This window comes from Asparagus officinalis, chromosome 8 (assembly GCF_001876935.1).
Source record: "Asparagus officinalis chromosome 8, Aspof.V1, whole genome shotgun sequence".
Lineage (NCBI taxonomy): Eukaryota > Viridiplantae > Streptophyta > Magnoliopsida > Asparagales > Asparagaceae > Asparagus > Asparagus officinalis.
Window position 1 is genome coordinate 11,955,159 of NC_033801.1, and position 24,433 is coordinate 11,979,591.

The window sequence follows — 24,433 nt, forward strand, 5'->3', positions numbered from 1 at the left end:
AGAGCGGCCACCCGAAGCGAGGCCCCCTGGGGTCGCCGCCGACCCCCCGTCGGTGGTCAGGTAAGTTCTCTTTCTCATTTTTTTCCTTAAGAAATCAATACATAAATCTCATAAAATCAAGAAATCAACAAAGGGAAGGGTTTATACCTTTCGGTTAACTTGAATTTTATAAATGGAATCCTCTCTTTTCCTTTCCCTTTCACTGTCTCCTTCCTCTTCTTCTTCTTCTTTTTTTAACCCTAATTTCTCCCCTTTTCCTCTCCTTTAATACTGTTGGGAGGAGATGAAAAGAATTACCGCCATGGTGACAGGTCGGAAAAAATCACCGATATCGAGATATTATTAGTTAGTATTATATATTATATATATATACTATATATATATATATAATATAATATATATATAATATATATATAATAGTATATATATATTTATATATATATATATATATAGTATATATATATATATAGCTGGGCTATTACAGATAAATAATTAATAATCACATGAAGTATTACAAAAAATCCATGAATATATAATATAAATTTATATATATATATAGTGATATGATATATAGCCTGCGGGCTATTTAGAAGACAAATATGTATTATAATACATGAAGTATTACAAAAAATCAAAAATATTACACAAAATTCCCTCAAAAGTTTAAAATTACACAAAACACCCAGTCTTTTCAAAACTTAAAACAAAAAACATAAAATCTAAAAATTAACAACAGCCCCTGAAAAATTTAAAATTTACAATTAACACCCTCAATATTTTAAAAATTGTAAAAAACAACATCAAAAGTTTAAATTGCAAAAAAACACCCTAAAATTTAGAGATTTCAAAACTTACAAACAACATAGATTGATTCCAAGGATTACTAAGTTTAAAATTTGTAAAAAATAACCTCAAAGTTATAAAAATTACCAAACCTCCCTCAAAAATTAAAAATCACAAAAATCCCAAAATTTCAAAACTTATAACAGGTACGCATCAAATATAAAAATTATCAGTAGCTCGCTAAAAATTTAAATTTTTTTAAAAACAATTCAAAGTTTTAGTACTTGTAAAAAACACCCTCAAAATTCTAGAGTTGTAAGAAACATCCTAACATTTGAAAACTTACCATAAACACATGAAACATAAAAATTACAAGCACCTAACTTAAAATTTAAAATTTTTAAAAAATACTATCAAAGTTTATAAAATTTCAAAACACACCCTCAAAAGTTTAAAATCAAAAAAGCCTAAAATTTGGCAAAGAAAAAAAAGTAAATGATTGATATTATTGTATTAAGATATAAAAATTTAACTTTCAATTTAAAGTTTATCATCCCTTTTCAGCATCTAAAAGCAGTGTAGGTTGATGCTGGTAAAAAATAACAATTATAATAGATTAAAAGTATCCGGTTAAGGAATAAAAATTTAAGAAAAATATATGGTAGATTAAAAATTAATGTTACTGTATAAATTTAAAGAATTGCATATAATTTACTAATAATATTAATTGATAGAATATTAAATTACATAAAACTAATAAAAGACAATAATATAATAGGTTAGCATTAATTGATTATAATGTATAAATATTCATATCTAATGTTAATAATATTTATAGGGTAAAAAATTACAATGAGTTATGTATGGAGAAACTATCAGAAAGTTTAGAGATATCATTTAAAAGAAATCAAGTTGTTTTTATTTAAATTTTTATTTCACGATTATAAAAATTTATGCCACGTTATTTTATTAAAATATCTTATTTCACAAAATTGTTTCTATTTAATCATATACTTCTTCTTAATTTGGCAGTCTGATGGTGCACGTTAGCGGGCGATCTGTACATTGCTAACTTGCACCTTCGCCTAGTTTCGAATGAGGAGGAAGAAGAAAAAGTAGCTGAGGAATCATCGATAGTGAGTGATAATCATATTTTTATTACAATTTTATATCCTCATTATCTATTTTATATGAATAAATATACCATTAAATGCATAATTATGTTACAATTTATTTATAGTTAACGCTTGCTGTTCTTCTATTTATTTATAACCATAATTATGTTACAATTTATTTATGGAACATAATTATGTATTACATAAATATACATAGTTATATTAATAATGTTTTTATTAATAAACCATGCAAGAGATGGAACGTTATTATTAATAAACCAAAAATACGTAATTCTAGGATTTAATTACATAAACTTTCTTTTGGTCATGAAACCATACAAGAAAATAACGTTATTATGTACATATGAAAGTACATATGTTTCTCAAAAACATAGCCTTATGTAATTATTAATTAAATGCATATGACATTTAGTATACTTAGATATATGTATACGTGGGAGTTTTCATGGCTGCCATTGCCTATTAAGGGTGAGCAGTTATCTTGAGTGGGGACGACGTTAAATACAAGTTTTTCAACTCATACACAACTTCTCACATTCTGGTTCTTAATTGTCACTTATTGCCATTAACTTCATCTTTGCACTTATTCATCTCCTCAATAAAAATATAATTAGCATTAAATTTCACCAAATTTCTCAAACAAAGTTCTATTCTTCATGAAAATGTTAGTATTATTATCGAAACAAATACAATTAAAATTTAACTATTATTTATTTAATATAGTTAAATATAACTAAGTCATACTAAAATTTAGATATTAAATGTAGATAAAAAAACCACTTACCAAATTCATTGTCATTAATCATCATTAACATTTTATGAATTAATGCTAGAAGTATTGATTGTTTTTTCTTTATGAGAATTAATGACCAATGTTAGTGGGTGCTTTTCATTAAGAATTAATGGAAAACAAGTTATGAAATCAAGAGCCCTCTTGCTCTATAAAAATTTCCAATATCAAATAAGCTTTCTTCACACAATACTTAAATAATGGGCATCATGATTAGAAGGTAGATGACATGTGAGACAATCGATTTCTGAATTAGAAATCCTATTCATTGGTTCATGATGATCTCGACTAGAGGAGATGAACAACGAGATGAAGGTATAAAGATAGTTGATGAGGAATAGAGGAGGGGAAGAGAGCCTGGGGTAGAGGAGATGGTGGTATGGCCATGACCTAAGAGAAATGGAGCAGAGAAATAGAAAGGTAGTTTCCATTCCCCTTTCAATGTCCAAGATCTATTCGTCTTATTAGTATCTGTTTTAATCTATGTTTAGAATTAGATTTTAATTAGATTTGTTGTTTAAGATTGACTTTTGCTATTGATTTGAATGAGAAAGAATGATTTAAATTGGTGAATTGGTCATCAGTTTTAGCTTCTTATTTTATAATGTTGTTAGTGAAATTCATTAAATCATTGCTCAAAATAAAATTTTCTATTAGGCTATCACTGAAATCATTGATCATATGAATTGGTCATATAATTTTTCTATTATATGACAACGTTGTTTACTACAATCCCTGAAATCATTGCTCAAAATAAAAGTGATAGCCAATTTAGTAATAAGAGTATTCTTGACTTGGTATCGTGCCAATGTGACCACGAACTTAACTTATGGTATGAATAGATATAAGTGAAAAAACCTCTCATATTTGTCCTCTCATTACCTAATTATCCTCTCATTACCTAATTATTGATCTAGATCTACATTGAGAAAAAATTAGGCTATCACTTTTAATTTATCAACCCACGTTAGCAGCAAAGAAATTTTTTTAACACATGTTATTAGCTTTATATGTGCATGTTTTATATAATGAAACAAAATAGAAAAGTAAAAATAAATGGTTCGTCAAGGGTTCGATTTAAAAAGAAGAAAATACATTTATCTCTAACCCCTTATTTTCAAAGCATTTATTTTTAAGTTCCAAACTAAATTGACATCAGTAGACTAAATATGAAAAAATCTATAAAGCACAGAGAAAATTTTAAGTTAGGCCACTAGATACCCTAAAATTACATATGCATGCTTTACTTAAAATCTATAAAGCACAGAGAAAATTTTAAGTTAGGCCACTAGATACCCTAAAATTACATATGCATGCTTTACTTAACTAATGAAACAAAATTGAAAAGAAAAAAACATTCCTTCATCTAGAGATGAAAGAGCTACAAATTTATAATTTCTTATTTGCAAAAATTCATACTAAGAAAGAAAAAAAACTATTTAAGGGTTAGCTGAGAAAAGAGTGATAAGGAAATCATGAGGGAGATACAAGCAATCATGCGCCATATTGTTTCTTGCCTCACTTACTTGCCTTGCCTTGATGAACCATGTAAACAGCTTTAATCTTTTTTTGAAACACTTTTTCCCCCCAATTTTTTTTTTGGTTTAGATTTGCTTTGCATTTGAATGTGTCTTCGACGTGTTAGCCTACACCGACAAAGATGTTGCAGTCCCATTTACCTGGATTGAGAGTGACGCCAAATTGATCCAAAATCCACAGATGGTTAAGCTACATTCATTTGACCCCAAGGTATAGCTTCTCTTCGAGTTAGTATGTATTGACTTATTCTACATGTATTTTGTTTCTAATATCGTAACTTCTTCCTTCGCGTTTTTGTTGTTCAGATACACATAGTGGATACGTTGATTTCGTATAAGAACGGCGAGTGGGACGAGAAGTAGAATACTTTTGTGAGGTGGTATTCTGTGAATTGTTCATTCACATTGAGTGTGGAGGTGTGATGAACAAAAAGTTTATTCTACATGTATTTTGTTTCTAATATTGTAACTTCTCCATAGCCTTCTATAGGAAAGTCATAACAGTTCGCCTCTTCACACTTGCTAAATCTACTTTCTCCTTCTCCTCTTGCACCACAATTTATTTTTCATTCATTATCAATAAGAACTTTGGGGCTACATATAAACATGAAACTTAATACACGTGCATCGCACGTGCACCATACTAGTATTATTAAATGTAAAAACCCCTCAAAATCTCTCTTCTCTATTTTGCAGCATTTTAGAAGCCTATATTGAAAGCCCATCAAGCAAATGATGGCCCAAAGAAGAAAAAAATAATAATAAGAATAATCCTCCATCACTAAATGTTTGCATTTGTTTCTCAAGGACTTGAGTGCTGCAGATCTCCATGTGGCCGGACCTTCTCATGAATTAATTGTTGCATTGGATTTTCACAAGAAAAGCATGTAGTTGGGCCGGAGAATTGATTGAATCACATGGACTTGGTGACTTGGGAATTAATACAAAAGTGGGCCGGATGTTTGCAAATCAAATGTTGCTGCAGATTGCATTGGATGGGCCGGACTCAAAAGCAAAAAAAAAAAAATGAAAAATGAAATTTGCTGCAATTGAAACCGGACTTGATTGTGAAAACAACAATGGGCCGGAATTGATTTTGAAGACCGGACATATGTTTACTTGCTGCAGAGTTAAAAAAAAAAAATCAAAAACCAAATGGGCCGGATTCTTTCTTTGCTGCATTAGGCCGGACATTGATGCAACTTTGAATCACAAGAAAATGAATGGGCCTGATTTGCTGCAGTGGACCGGATTTGTAAATGAAAATCAATTGGACCTCCTATATTTGGGCTAGAGAAGAACAAAAAATAAATTCAAAGGTGAAGATTGTTTCTTGGGGCTCAAGACAAATCCAATGGCTCATATTCATTGAAGATTACTATAAATAGGGGTAGAGGGTGAGGGGTTAGAGAGTGTGAAAATTTTGTAAACTCCTTTTGGAGAGGAGGGCTACTCTTAATTGAGAAGGCCTTCCAAAAATTATAACTTTAGTTGTAATTAATAAAAATAATTTTTTTCCTCTTTAAATTTGTTCTTTCTCCTCTTGTTGAATGATGAGGATGGAGATGAAGAGCAATTTAAATGTTTGCATTTCTTTTCTCTTTTATTTCTTTTTTGTAATTTCTTTATTATTGCTTATTAGTTAGATTTAAATTCATGCTTGTAGTATAGATTTACTTTCTTGTCTTTTTTATTTTCTTTTTGCACTTTAATTTATAGAGTAGATTTATTTTTCTTGCATTTAATTTCTGCAATTTATTTTGTAGTTTAGATTTTTATTTTCTTTGTAATTAGATTTATTTCTTGTTCATAGTTTAGATTTTTCTTTTCTTTTTAATTTTGTAATTAGTCTTCTTTTTCTTGTTTTTATTTCTTAAGATGTGAATTTAATTCTTGTAAGAATCTTAGAATTGTATGAAACTAGTCTAATTTCTTTTATATTGTATGAATTATTCTCTTGTACTTAAAATGTTCATGTTTAGGATAATCAACTAGAGAACTAATCGGTAGAAGAAGAATTTGATAATCTATGCTTATCTTAAATGGTTTGATAGGTTATGCTTATGAATTCTAGGATTATTATCATGTTGTTGTTCTTATCATGAATAGTAATTTTAGCTTAGATGATAATTTGATAGGTTACACTTTCCTTAAATGGTTTGATAATCTATGCTTAATAAATCTAAGTTGAAATATGATAAAAAGAGAATAGTTTATATTTTGTAATTGAAATTGGTTAGTGGATTATATTCTAGATTTCTTACCTCTTTTGAATCCTTCATCTTAACTTTCTTAAATTTTCTTTTCATTTTTGGTTTTATTTCTTGATTTTATTAATTCATATTTCTTGCCTTATGATTTCATTTATTCTTTAATTCTTCCTTCTCTCCTCTAAAATTCAATTTATTACCTCTTGCATATAAATCAAAACAACCACTCATACAATCACACTTATTCTTTATTCCTAATTGTCACGCACAAAATATAAGAACCAAGTTTAATAATCTCTTAAAATCACCTTCTTCGTGGGATCGATATCTTTTTATACTATAACTTGATAAATTGTGCACTTGCAATTTTGGTACATAATTATGCCGTATCAAGTTTTTGGCGCCGTTGCCGGGGAAGGTGCTAAAATAGGATTTTATTATTTTGGTTCTTTAACTTTTGCGTTTTTGTGAAAGAACTACTTGGAGATTAAAGACCAAAGAATTGGAGATTGAGGAATTGGAGATTCGCTTGTGGTAAGTCTTCTTTCTAATATTTTCAATTCCACACCTTTTGTTAGTTTCTCACAATTAGAGACAATTAGGATTAAAAAAAAAACAAAAAGATTTTATTTTTGTTGACCATAATAAAATCCACCCTCCACTTTAATAAATACTAACAAGATAATAAATTCAAACAATATTCCCCATTCTCTTTTGTTTGATTGTTAACCCTAATTAAAAAAAAAAGATTTTCTTTTATCATCCTTTTTAGTCGCTTTTAATTTCTAGGGTTGCATTTCATATAATTAGTAGGAATTCACCAAAGTGATTTGAGCATCTTGGTTTGGCACACACTTGAAAATATTTTTAAGGGCAAAATCCCATAATCAAGATAAGGTGGGGATTTCATCACCCTTTCCTTAGCCCAAAATCACTAATTCCTCACTACACAACCCGAGCCTAATAAAACTCATTAGACGTTGGCCCCTAAAGATTCGAGCTCAATAAGGAACAAGAAATCCTTAAGTGAACCGGTTTAAGTTTTCTCAGATTAGTTGGTGTCTAAGGCAAGGTTTAGGGGTTGCGTAATGCGCTCCGCAAGGAACGAGGTACTTAATTGATCACTGATCACCCTCTAGTACTATCCTTATCTGGCTAACTACCTGGGTAAAACTTTCATCTTTTCACTGTAGGAGTTTTTGGTTAGGAGCTGGTCTAGTTGAGTTAGGCTAAACCTTAGAATTAGAGTTGATTGAAAAGTGATTGATTTGATTTGTTTTAGTTAGGATTTTTCTTTTTCTTTATCTTCTCATATAAAAAAAAACTAATTCTCTTTCCTTAAAAAAAAAAACTAAAATTTTTTTTTCTTTCCTTAAAAAATTTTTTTTTTGGCTCCCCTGGGATAATTTTCCTTTCTTTTATCTAAAAAAAAGCGAACTTAAAAAAAAGTAGGAATTGTTTTAATTAGGTTTTTCCTTTCTCTTCTCTTCTCAAAAAAAAAAGGAACTACTTTTTTCCAAAAAAAAAAAAAAAATTGGCTTCCCTGGGACAATTTTCCTTCCTTTTATCAAAAAAAAAAAAAAACGAATTTAAAAAAAAAAGTAGGATTTGTTAGGATTTTACTTTCTCTTTTCTTTTCAAAAAAAAAAAAATCTAAAAAAAAAGACATATATATATATATACACATATTTCCTCATTTTGCTTTTCATATATATATAAAAAAAAGAAATATTTCGAATAGTTTCTAAAAAAATAATACATATATAGATGTTTAGTAAAAAAAAATTTATATAATTTTGAAGGCAAAAGGCCATTTAGATTATTCAATATGTGGACCAAGCACCCAAAATTTATTCTAGCAGTTAAATCAATTTGGGAGCAAAATATAATATGTGGACCAAGCACCCTAAATTTATTCTAGCAGTTAAATCAATTTGGGAGTAAAATATTAGGGGATACAATATGTATAAGTTCCACACAAAGCTCAAGTACCTGAAGCCTATCCTAAAAGAGCTGAATAAAAAGCATTTTATGAATATCAGTGAAACAAGTTCTAAGAGCCAAAGAAGAGTTAAATAACATCCAGAAACAAATGAATGTTGATCTTCTCAACCCAAGGCTGATCACCAGGGAGAAGGAATGTATCAAAACGTATGTTAGATTGCTTAATTGTGAGAATTCCTTTTACAAACAAAAAGCTAATATCAATTGGAGCTTACATGGTGATAAGTGCACTCAGTTTTTTTATTCTGTCATGAAAATCAAGAGGCACCGCAACATGGTGTTATCAATTTACACTGAGAATGCGTTTAGAATTACTGATATGTCTGAAATCATCACAGAATTCACTGATTATTATAAGAGGCTCTTGGGCACTGCTACCACTGTTACAAAACTTGATTTGGGAGTAATTTCTAATGGTCCTATTCTATCTCCTACTCAAAGTGCCACCCTGAGTCTTCCTGTCAATAGGGATGAAATCAAGCATGTTGTGTTCTCAATGTCTGAAACAAAAGCACCTGGTCCAGATGGTTATAATGCAGCCTTCTTAAAATCAGCTTGGGATGTTATTGGTGATGATCTATATCTTCAAGTGTAGGAATTCTTCAATTCAGGAAAGCTTCTTGGTACGTTTAACTCTACAACTATCACACTGGTTCCCAAAATTCTGAATCCAAGAACCTTCTGACTTCCGACCCATTTTCATACTGCAATTTGATAGATAAAATCATATAAAAAATTATAGCTGGAAGAATACAAAAAGTCATGGGTTATTTGATAAATGATGCACAAAGCGCTTTTGTCAAAGGAAGGCTTATTTCTAGTAGAATTCTCTTAGCTCATGAACTAGTTAAGCATTATGGTAGAAAACTTGTTTCTCCTATAGCTATTCTAAATGTGGATTTGAGAAAGGCTTTTGATACTATCAGTTGAGATTTCATTAGATCAATGCCGGAAGGTTTGAGGTTCCCTAGCATCATGATAAACTGGATTATAGAATGTATCTCCTCCCCTAAGTACTCACTGGCACTAATTGGTTCTTTACATGAATATTTTAAAGGTGAGAGGGGATTAAGACAAGGAGACCCTCTTTCTCCTTATTTGTTTGTGATTGGGATGGAATATCTTTCAAGAAAATTAAGTGCACTAAAGAATGACAACCTCTTCAAGTATCATCCTAAGTGCTATAGGTTGGGGATTACACATTTGATTTTTGCTGATGACCTCCTCCTCTTTCCTAGAGATGATGTATATTCTATAATGAAGCTATACAACTATCTCCAGGTGTTTAGTAGGGTATCTGGATTAGAAGCCAACCCCGCCAAATGCTCTGTATATATTAGTGGTATCGAAGATAGTCTGAAGGTCTAGATATGTTCACTCCTAAATTTTCCTGTGGGGATGCTACCAGTTTGATACCTGAGATTGCCGCTTATGTCAAAGAGATTATCTTACCTTGATTGTTCATCTCTGATCAAGAGAATATCTGAACAATTCCTTCATTGGAAAAAGGAGATGTCTCTCATATGCGGGAAGATTGCAATTGATAAAATCTGTTATTTTGGGAGTTTAAATATTTTGGACTAGTAACTTCATCTTGTCTGTGAAAGTCCTGAAAAAAATGGATAGTCTATGCGGAGACTTTCTCTAGAATCACAAAATTCATCAAGTTTCTTGGACTAGCATATGTCAAGACAAAAAAAAGGGGGGGGGGGGGGGGGGGGGGGTGTTGAATCTTGAATTATGCAGCTGCACTTAAGCTGATTTGGATGATTCACCTGAAAAGGGATTTACTTTGGAACAAGTGGATTCATGAAAACTATATACACCAGTCTGATATTTGGCAAATTCAACCCAAAACGTTAGATTCTTAGATGTGGAGACAACTCCTGAAAGTTAGAGACAACTTTTCTCAACAAGAATATGGAATTATGCAGCTGTACTTAAACTGATTTGGATGATTCACCTGAAAAAGGATTTACTTTGGATCAAGTGGATTTATGAAAAATATATACACCAGCCTGATATTTGGCAAATTCAACCCAGAATGTCGAATTCTTGGATGTGGAGATAGCTCCTGAAAGTTAGAGACATGGTAAAAAATAAATTTGGAAGTGTAAGCAATCATACAAGCATCATTAATGGATGCCACAATAAGGGTAAATTTCAAATCTCCTCTATCTACAATGTGTTAAACAACTCTACACCCCCTGTTTCCTGGTACAACACAGTTTGGAAGGGGTTGAATTACCTAAAACATTCTTTTGTTCTTTTGCTAGTATCTCATTCCAAGTTGTTAACTCAAGATAGATTATGTCGAATGAGGATACTAAGCACAAATCACAGTGTTCTATCTCCTGATCATCAAAGTGAGGAAACCTGTCAGCACGTCTTCTTCGAATGTCACTACTCAACTCAGGTTTGGAACAATGTGATGGCTTGGCTAAATTATACTTGGAGGTCTTACAATTGGAATCATCTAATTAATTGGTATAGTTGTAACCTGAGGGGGAATGGAATTATGAAGAATCTCAAGAGAATGGCTCTAGCTGTTGCAGTCTACTTTGTGTGGCAAGAAAGAAATCTAAGAATATTTCAAGGCAAAGTTCGTGATCCAGTTATCCTCTTTCGTGCAATCAAGGTTTCCATCTTTTCCAAAATTTTGATTGCTAAAATCCCGCTGCATTTCAGAGAGAGGCTTGAAAAGATGTAAGTTGTAAATAGAGAGATAGTTTGGTTTTCCAGGTATATCGCTGGAGATTTTGATGTGCTACTGATTTTTACTGGTAAATGAATAAAATTAATTTTCATTGACAAAAAAAAGCAAAAAAGCACTGACTAAGTTTCCTTTGAAGAACATATTGAACAACTTTGTCCCAATAAACTAGATAAGAAGAGGGAAATCACTATAATGGACAAAAAATATATACATGATACTTAATTACAATAGCATAAGTAAAAAAAATTAAAATTGATATTTTTCTTTTCCTATATAGTGGCATGATTCTGCAAGTAACTTTATTTGGGAAAGTGGTCACAAACAAATGATCAATTTTTAAAGACACGATCTAAGATAAACATGTAATAGCATTGCCAGAATTTAAGATCTTTAAATATGAAGGTAACATATTTTACTACTAAAATTCATATTAAAGGTCACTAACCATAAAATTCACTTTATGTATATCTCAAATTTGTAAGGGAGATATGCATATCATCGTAAATTTTGTTAACAATATATATCAATCTAAAGATACAACTTATTGAAGAAATAAGAGAATAATAAGTAAACCAAGTAAACACCCATATAACACAATAAAGAAAAAAATATTACATTTTAAAGCCAATATGCAGGGTTCATTCTGAATAAACTGCTAAAATAAAAGCATCTCTATCAATGCTCTTTACAAATATAACACAAATTTAAATTATTGATATATAAAATCATCGCAACATTCGAAGAGATATGATCTACATGACCTACTCTAATATTCACATAATTAAACTTAAAAATACTTTACCAATATACACACACGCTATTGGACTTATAATGCAAAGATAACTATAATTTATAATAGAGTTGAGTTGTCGTTCTAGCTTGCAAATGCTACAAAAAGAATGTGGATAGAGATGTTAATAAGAGTGTCTAAATGATAAATGTCACGAAATCATTGATGACATAGTACCAAGATTAAGTAATATCCCTTCTTCATGAAATAAGCATATCAAAATTAAATATTAATATTATAAACACATCAAATGATATAGGTGGAGAATGATTGATCTTGACTTAATAAAAAATAAAATAGAATTAAGAAAAGATCTATTTTCTGAATATTTTATAGAATAGCTTAATTTTTTGAGTAAAATTAAGAATATTTAGAAGGGATTTTTGTGAACTCTTAAATATTTTTATATGGTTATATGGATGCTTTTATAAAGCATCTATATAAAAGTATATTAGAGTTAGCATTAATTTTTAGTTTATATTTTTCTAAAGTCTATCAATAATTATCAACAAACTTCATATTCTCTTTAGTTTTGTTCTAGCACATTTTTAATTAATCATCTTGGCTTCTCGGCTTTAATTATTCATCTTTCTTTTATAACACTATTTTTTAATTATTTATCACTTTTATAACATTATACTTTCTTAAGTTAAGCTTGGTTTCATGTCGGTCCAAATAAGATAAAAATTCAAAATGACTTTAGATTACTTTTGTTTCCTATCAATTTCAATAATCAGCATGAAAATTTAAATTTAATGTAGCCTATTAAACAAACATAAAAAAATAATAATCACAATATTAAAGTTTAAAGACATAAGTGAGTAAAAACAATCAAAGTGGGACTGAGGAACAAATTTTAGTAAGGAAATAAATCAAAAATACTTAATCATGATATTTAACCGCGTGTATTGCACGTGCATAAAACCTAGTAATAATAAACACATTGCAAAAGAATATAACAGAATTATCAAATTTTATGGTATGATGTTTACTGATAAAGCTAGAAAATAAAATATCACACTTCCTTTAAAAGCACGAGTTTGGAAAAAGCTTTTAGTAGACAAAAAGACTATTAGGATTCAAATACTAATCCATTAAGTAAGAGTAAGTTGATAAATTGATGAATTCTTATTGGATATGTATAGTATGAAGATAATGATACAAAGTGTATTTATATTCTAATTCTATACATGATATAGTTGGTCTCTTGTAGAATTTAAACATAAACTCAGTTCTAATTAACCTCCAAATCTAATACATTGGATAAAAGTACCCCTTTCATCCGACGTCCTCACTTATCAAATAGTGGGTGGGTTTTTTACTATTATTATTTTAATAGAATTCTATTTATAATTGTTATCCTCTTGTTATCCTCTCACATGTAACATCACATACCAATATATATAAGCCAAGAAATTATAACAATTTTCATAGCGCTTTCGTCTCCTTCAACATGTATGTGACTTTGTTATTTTCTTCATATTAGATTAGATTATATTATTCTAAAGCAATTACTTATATTGTATGTTTGATCTTTTTTCATATAAAGAAATAGCAACAATTTTCACAGCACTTTCATCTATTTTCTTCTTATTAGATTAGATTAGATTAGATTATTTTAAAGCAATTAATTATATTGTATATTTGATTTTTTTTCAGATTAAGAAATTGCAATAATTTTCATAACACTTTCATCTCCTTTAACAAGTATATGTCTTTATTATTTTCTTCTAATTAGATTAGATTGTTTAAAAATTATGAATTATAAAATTATAATAATTTTCACAGCACTTTTATCTATTTTCTTCTTATTATATTAGATTAAATTATTTTAAAGTAATTAATTATGATTGTTTGCAAAAGTCAGCCTAATAGTGGGGGAAAATAAAATTGTAATTTTTTTTTTAAACTTTCATGAATCTTGTGATTTGTATTTGTGATAGTATAAATTTTATTTAATAGTTCTCGGAAGGAAATCTGTTGGTCCTCTATTTTTCTTATTCATTATCTTAATCTTTCATTATCTGAATCCACTGAACTAATCAACTTCAGTTTCGTATCACCAATAGTTATTCCCATGGAAAAGTAACATGTTGTCGGCACTGTTTCATTGGATAATGACTTCGATTACTTCAAATGCAAAGTTTTCTAAATTTAATAAACATGGAATTTGTATGTAAGATTAATATAGACCAATATGTCTCTTGTCTACCATTCCGCAAAAATACAGAAGAAAATCACAAACACATAAATATGAAAAATTCAGTTTTGGAGTCTATAGGAGTATGCCGGATTCTCTTAAGAGTTTTGATACTTGCACAAGAATTCAAAAATATATGATATCAGCAAATTGAAATTGGTGTATGCACAAAAAATTGTAAGACCAAAGAAAGCACGATCATGAGACTACATACAGAAAGCAGTATATACTTTTTAAAACTCAAGAATTAATATCAATTGAAGAACACATGATAACTAAAACTTTCAAAAGGTAACATGTGAAAGTATTCCGATGATACAATAAAATCTAATATTTGGTTAATTAGACTAACATAACTTTTATCTGTACGTCATGCACTCTTTTGTACTGTTTTGCTAACATACATTCTACACATTTTATTTTCATTATGTTAATTTGGAATCTTTTAATCCCAAGTTTTCTCCACCTTTCTATTTTTGAAAAAGTATATCTTTATGATCTCATCAATTAGTACGATGCCATTAACTAACAACATATATCATGGGATCATACCTTGAGAATACATAATAAGTTCATCCATTACTTATGCAAAGAGATATAAAATTGTCAGAGAATTTAAAAATGTATCGATTACCACCATTTTTGAGTTTGATATAGAATTGACTTTAGATACTGTACTAGAGCCTCCAAGCATAGTTCCGAAGACAAATATTGCCGCTTATGTTATGAAAGGTTTTGTCTGTAATAGAAGAAAAAGGAGAAAATATTGTATTTTTTTGTTATTGTCATAATATCAGCGTTTATATACATAACCGAATCTAGAGTTTGATTTACTCAATTCTCGACAACCATCCTGAGGAATCTTGAGCATTTTTCTCTGTAATAGATGTTCTTTTTCAGCACAACTTAAGATTTTAATTATGGTACATTGAATACTTATATTTGTAATGTTATATTAAACATAAGATAATTTTCTAAGAAAATAATAGGGAGTATTTACTAACTGATTTATAAATGATTGTCTCTTAAGAAACAGAATATAGGATAAATGGTCTCTGTATGTACATCCTTCTATTGTAGTCTTTCTAGAATAGAATTGCACAGATGCCGAGTTCAGAATCTTGAGTGCGCGAGATCCTTAGAGATCATATAGCCAATATGCTGTTGTTCCATGATTATTACAATATCTGCAACTTTCTACAGTTCTGAATGTCAATGGATATCCATTCCTTTGACTATTCATTATTAAAAATTCTAATATTTTATAAAGATCATCCTATCAACTGTGCCTTTGTGTGCGCGGAATTCATAAGTGTATTTTGCACAAAACATGCCAAACTTTCATATTTTCCAAATGGCCCCCTCTAACATATATGTCTACATGTATAATTAAGTTCTCAATCTTATACAATACTCTCAATCACTTAAAGGCCCTACCCATACTCTGCTCATGCACTGCCGAAACTTACAAGTACAGTTTTACGGTTAAGTATCTCATACTTCCAATTTTACATGACACCCCCTATTGACTTTCTAAATGCACTAAGGCCCATATTATCTATATATCACCTTAAAAAAGAGAAATTCTAATTGTAATAAAATATTTGGTAATCTTAATCAAAATATAATTATCCCTACTAAAAAGTCAAATAAAAAGATTATATCAATTCATGTTAATTTGGATTTTTTAGTTGGTCAGACAGAAGATATGTATAACATTCTTGAGCAATTAATTTCTAAAACATGTTAAGCAACTTACCTTGCTAAACAAAAAATTGAGAGAAACTTTTAAAAATATATATATAGATCATATAAATTCATACAAATTTAAATATTTTTTGTTAAAAAAGAAGGCATAGGAACTGCTCCTTTATTTGTCCATCCTTTATATATAACGAGAAATTCGTGAACTATCCCTAAAGGCACATAACAATGTTATCTAAGCGCACAAAATAATGTCATGTGTCACATCTCTTTTTCTATATTCACCAAAGAATTCTCATGAGATTAAATCCATTCATAATTAGAAATTCTAATCGTAATCAAATATTTGGTGATACTAATCATAACATGACTATCCATTATTAAAAGTTCTAATATTTTATAAAGATCCTCCTATCAATCGTGCCTCTAGATGCGCGGAATTCATAAATGCATTTTGCACAAAACACCAACTCTTCCATACTTTCCAAATGGACCCCTCTAGCATATATGTCTACATCTATAATTAAGTTCTCAATCTTATACAATACTCATAATCACTCAAAGACCCTACTCATAATCTGCTCATGTACGGCGCGAACTTACGAGTGTAGTTTTGCAGTTAAGCCCCTCATACTTCCAGTTTGCATGACACCCACTATTGACTTCCTAAATGGACCAAGGCCCATATTATCTATATATCACCTTAAAAGAGGAAATTCTAATTGTAATCAAATATTTGATAATCCTAATCAAAATATAATTATTCCTATTAAAAAGTCAAATAATAATATTCTTAATTCTCTTTTCTCTTTTCTATAAAAAACAAATTGGACACTACCCTTTTAAAAATGTGGAAATTACAAATACCTAAAAAATCACAAACATCCCTCTGAAAAATATGAAATTATAAATGAATCCTTTAAAAACTAAAACTTGTCCCTCAAATCTCATGATCTTTTTGAATGTAGAGGTTGTCGGATATTGCAACAATACTTTTTTGATAGAATTTTCTTATAGTTATTTGTTTTCTGATACTTATTTGTTTACCTATAGGGTAATATCATCTCAATTCTAATTTCGTACTCAAGATTTATTTCATGATTACGAGTATCAGAATAGTAAAGAATATCAATAATTTTATATTTCAATTATCATTAATGATTGTAGTTGGTCATTTACTATTGAATTTTCATGAAAGTATACCCTACTTTGTCTAACTATCTGTGTTGTGTATATGTATTTATAAATTAATGGTAATATAACATATAATTTTCCTCTATAGAAATTTATTCTCTGATTTTTGGATTACATAACCACTATACAACACTTTCTAGCATAAAGGACCTTACTCAAAATGGCTTCAAGCCAAGGTTTACATTGAACTGAATAATAAATTATTCTGTTATATATATCATACTCCTTTTAAAAACACGAGTTTGAGAAAGCTTTCCATGGTCAATATTACCCTTCATTATTTTAAATATTTTATTTACATGTTAATCTATCATAATACTAAGTATATCCTATATATTAATCCCACAAGAACTACCTATAGCTCAACAATTTTAAAAAATAAAGTATATCCTACATTAATCCCATGTAAACTACAAATAGCTCAACAGTTTTTAAAAAATAACATTAATAAAGTACACAAAATAGCTCCACGATATTAGTTTGTTAAGGTAAAGAAATCATACGTAGCTAACATATTATAATACATAAAGTATTATAAAAAACCCAAAAAGTTTCAAAAATTACACAAAATACATTCAAAAGTTCAAATCATAAAAAATACCTTGAATTTTCAAAACTTAAAATAACAAACATGAAATCTAAAAATTAACACCAGCCCTGAAGAATTTAAATTTTGTAATTAAAACCCTTAATGTTTCATAAATTATGAAAACACCCTCAAAAGTTTAAATTATAAAAAACACCCTAAAATTTTAAAATTTAAAAGCTACAAACAAAAATAAATGAATCCAAAGAATTATCATCACGCACCTAAAAAAAATTTAAAATTTGTAAAAAAAGCCTCAAAGTTATAGAAATTATAAAAAAATCCCTCAAAAGTTAAAAATCACAAAAATCTCTGAAATTTTAAAACATATAAGCAATACATACCAAATCTAAAAATTATCAACAAGCCGCTGAAATTTTGAATTCTGCAAAAAATAACCAAAAATTTCAATAATTGCTTAAAACACCTTTAACATTTTAGTATTGCAAGAAATATCTTGATATTTAAAACTTACCACCAACATATGAAACATGAAAATGACAAGCACCTAATTTAAACTTTAAAATTTTCAAAAAACACTCTAAAAGTTTCAAAAATGGCAAAACACATCCTCAAAAGTTCAAAATCACAAAAGGCTAAAATTTCAAAACTTGGTAAAGGAAAGAGTAATTGTTTGATATTTTTTTATTAAGATATGTGGTTTACTTGTTGGGGATTTAAAACAATCAAATCTAATCTATGCCCTTCCAGACCTTGTGTTTGAGAGTAGGAAAGTAGGAAAATCACCGCTAATAAAAGATAAAACTTGTAGGAAAGTAAACGAGAAAGAACACACCAGATTTAATGAGGTTCGGCAACGTGCCTACGTCCTCGGGAGCCACACCACATAATTCTTTGATTAATTGAAGAAGATTATAATGCCCACAAATAGGTTTTTATTTCTCTGAGATCTCTCTGATAGAATTCTTTCAAAACTCTCTTTTTCACGTGTCCTACAAACCATACAAACTTTTGGGTATATATAGGATCCCAGCCCAAAATAGAATCCTGAACGAATCAGGAAACTAAAAAACCCGACATCGGTCGACCGGACCAATGACTTTGGTCGATCGACCAGAGTGTCAATTTACAGGGTCTGCTCATGCACTTTTTTGGTCGACCGGATTCCTCACACTACAAGAAATTACATCTTTAACGAAGGGATATCCCTTCATTAAAGAGCTGAAAACCTTCGTTATTGTATGCTAACGACGGGGAAAAATCCCTGTAGGCTGTCTAAAAATCACAATAGATAGCTTATCCTTCATCAAACACCGATGATGGAAGTTACAATCTGACGACTTCCAGAAGGCTACAATTTGAAGACTTTCACGTAGATCGCTGAAGGTTATAATCTGACGACCTTCACGATAACCGATGAGAGCTCTAGTTCAACAGCATTCACAATTAACATCGGGAGTTACAATCTGACGACTCTCATATTCTCAAGGAGCCAAGACGAAGATTACAAGACAATGATCTTTGCAACGCTATGACAAAAGAGATTACTTTGTGATAATCTCTTCAAGACAAGACGCGGAGGTCCTCCCCGTGTGTCAACATCAAAACGTCGGGGTCGATCCCGCGTTACAACATCAAAACGCGAGGGTCGAACCCACGTTACAACATCAAAACGCCAGGGTCAAACCCGCGTTACAACATCAAAACGCTGGAGTCGGACCCGCGTTACAACAAGCAAAACGTGAGCGACCCTTGCGTTCTGGATGTTCAATCAACACCCAACCTCGCGTCTCAATCCTAAGACGCGAGGTTAGGGTCCTGAACGCCAGGTTGGGCGTTTGACTCATTCAAATATGAGTCGAACGGTTTTAGAACCGTTTTCCCCACGATCTGAGGAAATCACGCCCACTTAGGAGCGGATTTAGAGGGCAGTTACACTCCCTTAATCCCCTATAAAAGCGAGTAAACTCAACTGAGTTCAGGGTTGGAATTTCTTGGCTCAGATCGACCACTGAAGGCTGGCTTTTTGGAACGGAAGAGTGGGCAACAGGTTGGATTTTCAGGATCTTAACCACTCAGGTTTGGTGATTCAACAGCAGCAGCAGTAAAATCCTTGGAGATAGGATTTTTGAATCAAATTCAGAAGATCAAATCGGAGAGGATTCTTCAACAACAGAATATCAGCTTGGTCATTAACCGAATTTTCGGTTCTAACAACTCTATTAACAGAGTTCTAACTCGTTCAAAGTTCTTAAAAACTCATTCAGAGTTATCCATTAAGAGAGCAAATTCGACGCGAGCAATCGAAGGAGGCATTCCATCGCTACCAAGAAGAACCCAGTTTTAAACAAAGGAGAGAATCAAATTCGTTCTCTTCTCTTTTGTAATCAAATTGTAATCAGAATCAAAGGAATACAAGTTAATTTTCTTTGTTCTCTTCTTTACAATTTTCCTTACATACAAAAGATGGCGACTCCGCTGGGGACAAGTTTCTGTGACGAAGAAGTGGTGGCGCAATTCAATGTTCATCTCACTGGAACAACCGTCGAAACTCTCATGGTAGAGTTTGATCAAGCCAAGTTTGAGGAGGCTATCTCCTCCGGATCCCTTAGCCCTAAGGCTATGCGCAAGATCCACAAAGTCTCCAAGAAGACTAAATCTCCAACTGTTGATGGAGTGCCGAAGAAAGTCCTCTCCATTGGTCAAAATTCATCAAACAGCCCCTCCTCTGAAGGACTAGGCTCTGCCTCTTCCAAACTCGCTCAACGAGTTGAAAACTCCACACCCGTGTCAACACGATGTGTCATGGGTGGTAAAAGGCTTAAGACGGAGATAGATCCAATCAACACCGATGATGCCCTTGTAAAAGCCTTAAAACAAGCCAAGAAGAACGCTGCTCGTCGAAGAAGAAGGTCTCAGCGATGAGCACAACCTCGAGAAATTCGATCATCCAACCAACGCGAGCTTCGCATTCGTGAGCCTAAATGCGACCCTGAGCCCAAACATGAGCTTCGCGAGAACCAGACTGAACGTGGCCCTCAATGGCACGTTTTACAGCCAAAACGCGAACCTCAAGCCTTCGTTGAACGCAAACTTCAACTTCGTGTTTCCAAGTCAAAACACGACCCTCGCGCACATTCCTGTCACGTTAACAATATACCTCTGACAAAAATTCACTTATCAATCCTCTCCAATAGGATGATAAGTCCACAAAGTTGCTCCAATCGCAACACACATCTTGTCACGTTAACACTATACCTCTGACAAAAATTCACTTATCGACTCTCCTCAATAGAGCGATAGGTCCATAAAATACTGTTAGGTTAACATCACACCTCTAACGACCCTCGCGAGACCCCCGAATACTCTGCGTAGCGCGACTAGATTGAGGGGCGGATATAAGAAGTTCATAGATTCAAGTCATCTCAACCAGATCCATGTTCACCAAGAGCCAGTCCTGTCCAATCATGGACTGGGGGTTCTAGTTCAAACCTCACGATCAGTGAGTAATTCTCCTCGAATCTTTACAACAGATTTGAGAGAGTTCATATCGAGAGAAAGACCGATGCAGCAAGTCATTCGTTCATTCCAATGTGAACGGCTGATTCCTATGGTCCTCTCGGGATATCAATGCTGCTCATATGCGACCAAACCATTGGTGTTCGACCAATTAACGGACGTTGCTTTGTCTAACCAATGACGACGTTCGCACAGGAAGAAGTCTCCAGAGACCGAATATTCTGATGTCACTATCAATGTGATCGGCAGAGGGAAAGCCTCAGGTCCTAGTTCCGATGACTCTGAGATAAGACGTTATAAAATCCCCAGTGGATTAAAGATTTTCTGGAATTATCCTAGTGATAATAAAGAAATTTTTTGAATTTTACTTTAAGTGAAAATTCATGTCAAGTTAATACTATACCTCTGGCACTTCTAACTTTCTTTTGGTGTTTCAAGCCACACAGGAAGAAACAGCAGGTCCACCAAAACTATCACGTTAACCGTTACCTCTGATAGTCCATTCCCTCCAAATTCTCCTGCCAATTCTCTTCAATAGGATGGCGGGTCCACAAAACTATCACGTTAACAGTTATCTCTGATAGTCAAACTCATCAGATAATTGCCTACCAGGTGATGTGTCTCTATTTCGACTTCATGGATAGTGCCTCACTAGGCGATGTGTCTTGTCTACCTCTTTTTCTTCCCCTGCTAAGTCTTGACGGGAAACAATGAAGATCTCGCAAAGAGACTTGATGAGCAGGAGGCCATGCTCAAATCTCAGCAGGAGACCATCAATGAACTCCTGGCCCTGTTGACTCAACTCGTCGCAGACAAGGCTAAATCTCAGAAGACAAATTCGCCACTCAGGCAAGAATCTTCCCGAAGGGAAAGAACGTCTTCGTCCCAACCTCACACAAGCAAAGGGAAGGGAAAAATGGTTGATGACACGACTTCTGACCAAGAAACCCACAACCTTGAATCTTCCTCTGATGAAAGAAGAGAAGCTAAGAATGAGCAAAATCCTCAGTCGGTTAAAATCGAGGAATTGGAAGCCCACCTAGATGTCATTGCTAACAGAAGCGAGCTCCAAGATGAGGGAGTTACCAGGCCTTATCCTGCTGACGCTACAAACTTTTGACGGCACGGGATCACCGAACCAACATATCTATCATTTCAAGTCACAGACTGGGAATGTGATATCAAACGATGCCATTCTGGCTCGATTGTTCATTGGCACCCTCAAGGGAGTTGCTTTTGAATGGTTCAGGAAACTGCCTGCGGGGTGTATCCAAAGGTGGACAGATCTAGAGAGACTCTTCCTATCAAGATTCTTTGAAGAGGATACAGAAGTCTCCATCCATACCCTTATTGTCACTAAGCAAAAGAAGAGGGAGTCTGTCAAAGCCTTCGTCAAACGGTTCCGAACCATGGCTCTCCGGTGTTCGTCAGGTATGACACAAGCTACCTTAGTAGAGACCTGTCGACACAACCTGCAGACCAACATCCTAGCTCGAATAGGGGTTGCAGAATGCCGTTCCTGGAGACAACTAATCTCTCAAGGCGAACAAGCTCAAAAGATTATTGCAAGGATCAAAGCTGAAGAACAAAGTAGGCAGGATCAGCCCGAGCAATCGGACCAAGCCCAATCTTCTCCTGAGCAATCGAACCAAGCTCACTCTTCCCAGTCAGAACCGGAAGATACTACGGCCGCTGAAGTCAATCCTTTCTAGTAGGATTGCGGGTCTAATAACTATCACGTTAACGGTTACTTCTGATAGTCAAACTCGTTAGATAATGGCTCACTAGGCGATGTGTCATGTCTACCCTTTTCTCCCCTTGCACTTGTTCAAGACTGGGGGTTGGTTTATTTGTAGTCCATTGGATTATGAACACCTCTAACAGTCAAACCCCCCAATGAACTTGTTAATCCTTTTTCAACAAGAATAGCAAGTTTTCATTATAAAATCCCCAGTGGATTAAAGATTTTCTGGAATTATCCTAGTGATAATAAAGAAATTTTTTGAATTTTACTTTAAGTGAAAATTCATGTCAAGTTAATACTATACCTCTGGCACTTCTAACTTTCTTTTGGTGTTTCAAGCCACACAGGAAGAAACAGCATCAAAAATCCATGCCTTCACGCATGAGGGACTTTATCTCGATCCCTAATTAGAGATAAGTCAACGCCTAACACGCGTTGCCGGTTAGTCTTTCACCGTAAAAAGGACAAAAGTCTACGTATTCAACATCGTAGCAGGTCGTTATTAATAACGCCAAAATCCATGCCTTACACGCATGGGGAAATTTATCCTGAATCCTAAGTAGGGATAAGTCAACGCCTAACACGCGTTGCCGGTTAGTCTTTTTCTGTAAAAATGACAAAGTCTATGTATTCAAAATCATAGCATCAAGTCTAAGTGGGTTCATTCTCTTAGCACAACGTTACATGTGAAACGGATTCAAATAATTCACATGCTAGCCCGACTTAAACGATAGTCGGTAAAGGCTTATCAAATCCGTTGATGGCTGAGGGTTTGCCAAAAATCCTATGCATGTTTAAAGACCCATCAGCTTAATGGACGTGAGCCGAGACTTGAAACAGATAAGCTAAAACAAGTTTCAAAGACTTAGTCAAAAATGCACGGAAGCCACTTTCATGTCTCAAGTCAAAACGCCGAGGTCAGACCCGCGTTGCAAAAATCATGACGCCGAGGTCACACCCGGATCGCAATCTTCCCCAGTAAGACGCTAAGTCTTCAAAATCTTGTTCAAATCACAAGCATCAAAATTTATCATTTTTAATGATAAACTCATTTAGCAAGTTTCCTCAGCGAGACGCTAATTCCTAAAATCTTGTGCAAGTCACAAGAACACATTCCTGTCAAGTTAACATCAAACCTCTGACAAAATCCACTTATCAATCCTTATCAATAGGATGATAAGTCTACAAAGTTGCTCCAATCACAACACATTCCTGTCACGTTAATATCACACCTCTGACAACCCACTTATCAATCCTCTTCAATAGGATGATAAGTCCACAAAGTTGCTCCAATCGCAATGTAGGTTGTCTAAAAATCACAATAGATAGCTTATCCTCCATCAAACACCGATGATGGAAGTTATAATCTGACGACTTCCAGAAGGCTGTAATCTGAAGACTTTCGCGTAGATCGCTGAAGGTTATAATCTGACGACCTTCACGACAACCGATGAGAGCTCTAGTTCAACAGCATTCATAATCAACATCGGGAGTTACAATCTGACGACTCTCATATTCTCAAGGAGCCAAGACGAAGATTACAAGACAATGATCTTTG

The 24,433-nt window shown here is 32.6% G+C and overlaps 1 protein-coding gene across 1 annotated transcript in view; it reads left to right on the forward strand.

Annotated features, from left to right (window-relative positions):
* Positions 1–4,853, forward strand: part of LOC109820864 (mitotic spindle checkpoint protein MAD2-like) — a 7,233-nt gene extending 2,380 nt beyond the window's left edge. The window contains exons 2-4 of the mRNA XM_020387059.1: positions 3–60; positions 4,318–4,458; positions 4,554–4,853. Coding sequence (XP_020242648.1) covers positions 3–60; positions 4,318–4,458; positions 4,554–4,610 — 256 coding nt within the window. The 3' untranslated portion in view covers positions 4,611–4,853. The remainder of the gene's footprint in view (positions 1–2; positions 61–4,317; positions 4,459–4,553) is intronic.